General features: G+C 40.6%; 1 protein-coding gene across 1 annotated transcript; it reads left to right on the forward strand.

The window, feature by feature from the left end:
• The first annotated feature begins 1,777 nt into the window (after positions 1-1,777).
• rtn4rl2 (reticulon 4 receptor-like 2) lies at positions 1,778-6,287 on the forward strand. The gene is given in 5 exon segments (XM_015396187.1): positions 1,778-1,925; positions 1,928-2,029; positions 2,616-2,842; positions 3,065-3,298; positions 3,422-6,287. Coding segments are annotated over 5 exon segments (1,509 nt in total). The 5' UTR covers positions 1,778-1,831; the 3' UTR covers positions 4,274-6,287.
• The last annotated feature ends 1,519 nt before the right edge of the window (positions 6,288-7,806 follow it).

Genomic DNA, 7,806 nt, shown 5'->3' on the forward strand with positions numbered 1-7,806 from the left:
AGATGCGGGGCCAGGGGTGGCCATGGCCACCCTTAGCTAATCACTTAGCCAATCCCTGCTCCCCCCCCCCCTAATACAGATGGTGGCAGAAGTAATAGTCTCAAGTGGAATATTCAAAACAGTTAAATTTTATTGTGGTTAATTATACACATCAATAAACTAACGTCAAAGATGATAAGTACAGAACTCATTAAATAATCATTTTATGTAGATATTAGTGCTTGTAAATATCAATTTTATGCAGACTGTTTATTGATACCAGTAAGTAAGTAATGACAATGGAAAAGCTTTAAGACCCGGAACTAAAACTGAAAGAGTTTTATCCACTATACCTTTTATCTAGAAATTACATTTACTATGTAATTTATGTAAATTATTATTTGTTTGTAAAGGCTGTAGGAAAGTATAGTTTGTCTGTATTTATAAAATGTGGATGTTTTTCTTGTGAATTTTCCTGTTGGAATCCTATTGATTGACCCTGAAGTTCTGGTGCCTATCCGCTTTTGGCCACCCCTCAGTGTACATTGGTTATTGCCTGGCCACCCTTATAAAAAAATTTCTGGCTACACCTCTGCCAAAAATGTTTAATTTTGGTTAATTTTACTAATGTGGGACTCCTTTATGTGTTTCTAGCATCACCTACATGGCTTGTGGGAAATTGCAGAAAAGGCTTCTGGGTATATCTGTCAACATTGGCTATTATGTTGCCATTTATTCAAAAGAGCCAGATTTGTAGAGTCTTTCATAAATAGCCCACCTGAGATATGGATTCCTGCAAGTCCTCTAAAATGACTGGAGTCCTCTTGGGTAAATCCTAGTGGCCAGGTGCATCACTTTAGTTTTTAGAATGACATGTATTGCTACTCTGTGCCCAACTCTGGGTGTTTTAGACCACTGTATGTACACTTAAGATTTTTAACAAAATTCTGAGGCATTCAACAGCTGTGTTTATTATAAAGTCGGATTAAGGTGGACTCTGTTAGCCAATTAGAAGGGATGTAAAATAACTAGTTGCAATGGATTTCTAGTTCTTCTGGTAATAAAAAAAGAAATCAAAACGTAAATTTTTAATTTCTGCATTAACTGTGCTACAAAGTTCAGGTTTTTACAAAACAAAAATTAAACTTAATTAAACTGTGAGTGCTTTTACATATCATAACATTCCTTTCGATTGTACATTACTTTTTGCAATGGCATTTCATATCTCCATCATCAATAATGAGGTCAGGGGACTTTAATTAAACAGCAATTTATATGAGTGCACATGTTGCAATTAAGCCCAACAAAATACTCTTAATTGACGATTGTTTTGATTGACTCGCACTCTTGTGACTAAATCATAAGTCGGGGGCATCCTCCTTTTCTAGAAGAGAACCATCCATAGGACTTTTTTTTCTTGTATCAATCTGTCTGGGTGCAGAACGCCGGAAACAGACCATAACTGTCTCTCAAAACGCAAGCCAGGAAACAAGCCTCTTCTACCCGTCCTACGCTTCTCCACAAAGCCCAGTCATCATCACCGGGCGCATTGCCTTACTGGCTTGCTCCAACCTCCCTCATTTCCAACACGCACACACACATAGACACAGACTCATTCTGCCACCCTCCCTTTCCTCTGCCATCACAAACGTGCGTCGAGAAAGTCTCCTCCTCTCACAGTCCATAGCGCACGTCTCCAACCAGCCTTTTACGCGCGTAGAAGCTCTCCTCGAGAATCCCCTCGCGGTTGGCCCCTCCTCGTTCCGTTTCTTTCGCCGCCCTCATTCATTCATGACCCCCGTGCAGTGACGTAGGAGATTCCACGGTGCCCACTGCCGTAGGCAACTACGGCATGCTCGAGTATATATGGGACAGTTGTGGCCATGGAAAGGCACACTCTCAGTCGCTCCGACTCGGGAACCAGGGCATCAGCGGAGATAGCAAGGCTTTTTTCGCCCTCTCAGGCTAACTCGCTTTGGGCTTTGGTTCAGGATGGACAACTCTTCTATTTCTCGGAGCCGACGAAGCTCCATCATGCGCAACTGCAAAAGTAAGTTTGTTTTCTGTCTCCCTGTAGCTTGTGTCAGCTCTTGGATTGAACATAGAGCGCTTTTAATTTATGATAAAAACCATTCCATGATTTATTTAAGTTTAATATGATAGAACTTCATGATTGATCCTACAAACATCGGAAAAAGTGGATGGATGATGGATGATTTACTACGCAAATACATAACGGCGATTTTGTATCATTAAATTGTATTTTTTTTACTTTTGGATATAAAGAATGTTATTTTTGTATTTGTGAGTAGATAAAAAATAGTTTTACTTCAGTCTGAAAAATGATTTTAGTGTTTTGGACTGGGCGGATTTGTGGCCAAGCTGTGCGTAATGGTCGGAGCGAGTGCGCAAGCGTCATATCTGTTCATCATTTTTAGTATTTGCAGTTTCGCTATTTTCAGGATATACAAGCACATTACTTGTATGACAAAATAAAAAAGAAATAGTGCAAATGAGTCCAGATGCCTTAAGATTGAGATAGCCATGCTTTTGTGCAAGATAACGGAATGTTAATTCAATACCGCGGACAACTCTCACCTCTTTCCTTCTCTGTCTCTTTTCTTGCTCTCCTCCAGGCGGTCTCTCTCTCTGGCTGGTGGTGTGGTTGGTCCTCGGCAAGCCAAGTCCGGCGTCGGCGTGTCCGCACCGCTGCGTGTGCTACCCGACACCCATGACTGTGAGCTGCCAGGCGCAAAACTTCACTGCCGTCCCCGTGGGAGTGCCCTATGAATCTCAGCGCGTATTCCTCCAGAACAACCGGATAATGGAGCTCAGAGTTGGCTCTTTTGGCTTCGGAACTCAGGTAGGAGGAAAAAAAAAAAAAAGAAGCCCAACAGCGTTTTCTGTCTGTGAAAGCAGAACTCAATTTTAAACCTTTTATTAAAAAACTAAAATCAATATTTAAACCTAACATTTGAGTTAAACAAAAAAACAAACAAAAAAAAAAAAAAAAAAAAAAAAAAAAAAAAAAAAAAAAAACTATAAATACGGTAAATTGAAATTCTAAAATTTTTTTTCCCTGAAGGTTCTGTGGCTGTTCTCCAACAACATCACGTGGATTGAGGCAGGCGCCTTCAGTGAGCTGAGGGACTTGGAGGAGTTGGATCTGGGAGACAACCCCACACTTCACAGGCTTGAAGGGGGAGCTTTCCGAGGCCTTGAAAAGCTCCAGAGCCTCCATATGCACCGCTGCCGGCTCTCAAGACTGCCCCATGACATCTTCCACAAACTTTACAGCCTACAGTTCCTCTACCTGCAGGTGTGGGGCGCTAGAACACATTGTTGAAATTCTGATTCACATACACGTGCAGCCACCCACATTCACTCATCACATGCACAGATCAAACACAGTTTGTTAAATTCTCATTTTTATGCATTTCAGGAAAACAACCTGAACCATCTGCAAGATGACCTATTTTCTGACCTCATCAACCTGAGTCAGTTGTTCTTGCATGGCAACCGCATTCGCACCCTTTCAGAGAATGTGTTTCGCGGCCTGGTCAACCTTGACCGACTTCTTCTTCACGACAACCGCATCCGTCAGGTGAACCGACGCGCCTTCCGTGATCTGGGCCGTTTGACAATGCTGTTCCTTTTCAACAACTCCCTGGCTGAGCTGCCAAGCCAGACTCTGAGGGACACCCAGGGCATCGAGTTCCTCCGCCTCAACGCCAACCCCTGGTCCTGTGGCTGTGAGGCCCGTGCTCTGTGGGAGTGGTTCCGTGAGGCCCGTGTGTCATCATCTGAGGTAATCTGTGCCTCCCCTTCCGACCGCCGTGGCCAGGACCTCCGATTCCTCCGTGAGATGGACTTCGCCCTCTGCCCCCTGCCTGATCCTGGCTCTATTGCTGGCTCCACTACCACCACCTTCAGCACCAAGACCCGCTGGTGGTTCCATAAAAACAAGCCTCAGTCCTCTACTAAAGGCCTCTTTGAGAAGTCGTCAGAGACTGTCAAAGCTGGCTTGTATGGAAAAGGCCCATCTACGACCACCTCTGTGGTCAAGTATGAACTGGGGGAAGAAGAGCTGGCTCTGCCCAAAGTTGAGCTTGAAGAATACTGGGCTAACTATGGCAATGAAGACCCAGGTTTCACATTGCGATGCATTGAGGTTGAATGTCCTGAGTTTGATTTGCCACCATCTTCCTCCTCTCCCAGATCGTCCTTACCTTCTCCACTTTCTCTATTAGCCCTCTCTACGTTCACCTTTTGCCTCCACCTACTATTTGGCTGAACTGAACTCTTAGTGCCACACCCTTCCATTGCAGCCTGTTTTAGAGGCTGTAGGAATCCTGTTAGACTCTTTATACCCCCTTTGCCCACTGTGCTGTCAATCCTCAAAGAACAGCGTGGGAGATTGGGGAAATGGCTAGATTCTTAATCTAACACCTATAGGGCTTAACACATATTCAGGGCTGCTAAGAGTTCCTCAGCTACAATCATCTACAGTGATCTACAGGTATGGCTTTCTGTGCCTTACCTGTGATACGACTCCCTGCGATCAAGACAAAGAGGGCTGAGTCCATCATCAGTAAGAAGGCAATTTGATAGCAGTTGTGTACAATGTTGTCAATTCTGTCACCTCAACTTTAGTCAGTACTACTAGTGCAATTAGTGCATCCAGTTGTCTGGTTGCTATGAATGCTACAATTACTGTTAGAACCACTGTACAGTAATTACACTACTGTAACCACTTAAAGTGTCATGTAAATAGGTTTGTGTCATGTGAGTGTTCAGACTGATATTTGTGGTCCAGCACAATTACTTTTCATTTGGATCCAGGAAAACTGTGAAGGCTTGTGCCTCTACTAGACAGAGCACCGTGCATAGTGAAGCAGGTGAGAGATAGAAGAACAGCAATACTGTGAAGAAGACAACAGAGAGGAATTCAAGATGGTTCAGAGAGAGAACGAGAATAAGTGAGTGTTTGAGCAGCAATAAGAGAGTGTCAGTGCTGGCAGTAGAAGCAGCAACCTAAGAGATAAGTAATAAACTGGCTCATCTGTAGTTCTTCTGCTCTTTCATCGCAAATCTTTCAACATCCTCTGTAAATATTATGTTGTTTTGCAACAACCACATAGAGAGAATGCTTTCTTTCGGGAAGCTGGAGATTTTTGATTTTGGATGTCTTTCTGTGACATATTGATATAATGTGTGATGAATGTTAACTTGAATGCCAATGAATGATCTTGATATAAAAGATACACTGAATATTTCCTGCATCATGCCTTTCTTTGATAAATCTGTTATAATTAGAAGATTTTTTTGTGGGGGACCAAGGTTGATATTTGAAGCAAAATGAATGCTGAAGGGAATATGGTAAATCAAAAAAAACAAAACAGGAGATTGGTGACAGAACTGTGTAAAGAATGTGTGGAATCAAAGAACTGACCACACAGTCACATGTGCGGCTGTCGCTCTCTGAGCGTGAGTGTGTGCGTCCAAGGCAATGAATGGAATCACAAATTGGCAACTCTGCAAAGGCAGATACGTCACTAGATTTAGCACTTCTTTGACTCACTAACGGGTAGTGCCAAACTGACAGATGAGGTGCAAATTGGATGCTTTTTGCTACCAAAACTAAGAGAGCAATACAAGGATCTGAAGCCAGTCATAAGATAAATTAAGACTCACGTGCAGACTGGTTGAGATGATGTAAGCATAGTCTAAAAAGTAAGGTTGGAAAACATTTTCATTGGGGAAATAGGTAAAGCAGAAAAGGGAAGTTCCTAAATACAGGCATTCACTTAAAGATAGGGAATATGCAGATGTTCAACTATCCCTTTAGTTATTGTCTGTTTGCCAAATGTTACACTGTTTATCTCAAGCTTCATTTTCCAAGGGAAATGGAAAGGATCCTTCAACAAAGTTGACCAGGCAAAGACAAGGATAGTATAATAGTGGGTGGTAATATTAAAGATCTTCAGGCTTGCAGCAGATGGAATGTGAGCTTTTCTGTGCTCTCCAATATTTTAACATTTCTTACCACAACAGAGAAGGACTGTGTGAAATATTCAGTGCCATCCTGCTGTTTAGTCCCATGTTCAAACTCCTACAGGAGGTCAAACTGAGCCAGGGTGCTCTCTAGTGAACATGAAGTCACTTTCAGATGACCAAAGTGCCAGTTATACCATTTTCCCAAGTTTTCCTTTGTTAGATTGACACTCTGCATGTTTCATGTTTTGTATCTGAGAAGAGATCGTCAATATATTAAATACTGTTTGTTATTTATTTTTACTGTTGAAGAAAAAGACATGTTCTTGAAAGAATAAATTCATACTTGTTTTAACAAAGTGTGTCTGTGTGGGAGTTTTATTCTACGTCTTGGCGAGTGTCCAGTCAAACACCCAAAGCAATCACAGTACAGAACACTTGCACACCCACAAAGACACTGGCCTTGTATATGCAGGCGGCTGTTCTCTCTCAGCTCTTTAGCAATTATTAAAAGCAAAACAGTTAAGCAGACAGTTAACAGATTTCTCTGTCCAGAGAATCTAAAACGGACTGAGTTGGAATAAAAACTTTTAACAATACGGGATTTAGAATGGAATAGAATGGAAAAACTTTATTGTCTACCTTACACAAAGATGGCAGAAATTTGCCTTGGGCTTGCTCATACACAACAACGTAAAAATACATTAAAATCCAATTATAAATGTGGTAATTGCAGACACAACAGCAGATTTACTTCATCAAGGGAAAAAAAAGCAGAACAGACCGAGTGATATTTCCTACTTGTTCAGCTCATTGAAGGCAGAGGGCACAAAATAATTTCTGTATAATTTTTTTGGCACAAGAAAGTCTGTATATCTAGTGTAATGGAAGGAGCTCAAAGTGACGGGACAGTGGATGCTTATCATCATCTGTGATATTATGACTGACACGATGTACCACTTTACTGTAATGCTGAGACAAATTGATTTTTGTTGTCCCGTAATCTTACTGTCCTGTTTTACAACTCTGCCAATGACCTAAAGACTTAGAATTAGACTTAGACAGATTTTATTTTGTCATTTTTCTCACACAAATGTTTACAAAAAGAAATTTAGTTTAGTACAGCTGTCTAGCCTTGATAAAGGTAAGCAGTTGTAATAAAACACTGTGATTAGAAAAAAACACTGTGTTGAAAAAAAAGGTGACGTACAGTAAACATACGACTGTATGGTTACAGTTGTAATTATATATATATATATACCGGTATATATATATATATATATATATATATATATATATATATATATAAAGTGGCATGCTGTTTAGGAATTATAATATTTATTGACATGAGTTTAAATATATTGAATGACACTTGAATGATTACTTTATTCAACAGACTCGCAGTCCACAAAGAAGACACACAACAACACAACACATTTATGTACATATATATAAAAAAAAGAAAAAGAAAAGACATCTTATAAAAGACTTGCATACCAATATTTCCACAGAGCCGACTGGTATCTTAGTGCACTAGAGGGATGTGAAAAGATTATAACAAGACTGTTCAATGAGCTGCCCAAACGACATATAAACTTGTATATTCGATTTCTCATAAGTGCCTGGAATGTTCTAACATGTGCGTTACAGAACATCTCACTAGCACTGCTGAATCTGGGTTTCTTAAGCAGAATTCTCAAAGCGTCATTATAAGCAACTTTAAGCTTCTGCATGCTAGCTTTTTTAAATTTACACCACAAAGGAGATGTATACAAGGATGTACAGTAAGCTTTAAACAGGCTTATTTTTACCTCATCACTACACATATAAAAT

Source organism: Cyprinodon variegatus, unplaced genomic scaffold (genome assembly GCF_000732505.1).
Source record: "Cyprinodon variegatus isolate N-32 unplaced genomic scaffold, C_variegatus-1.0 Scaffold780, whole genome shotgun sequence".
Lineage (NCBI taxonomy): Eukaryota > Metazoa > Chordata > Actinopteri > Cyprinodontiformes > Cyprinodontidae > Cyprinodon > Cyprinodon variegatus.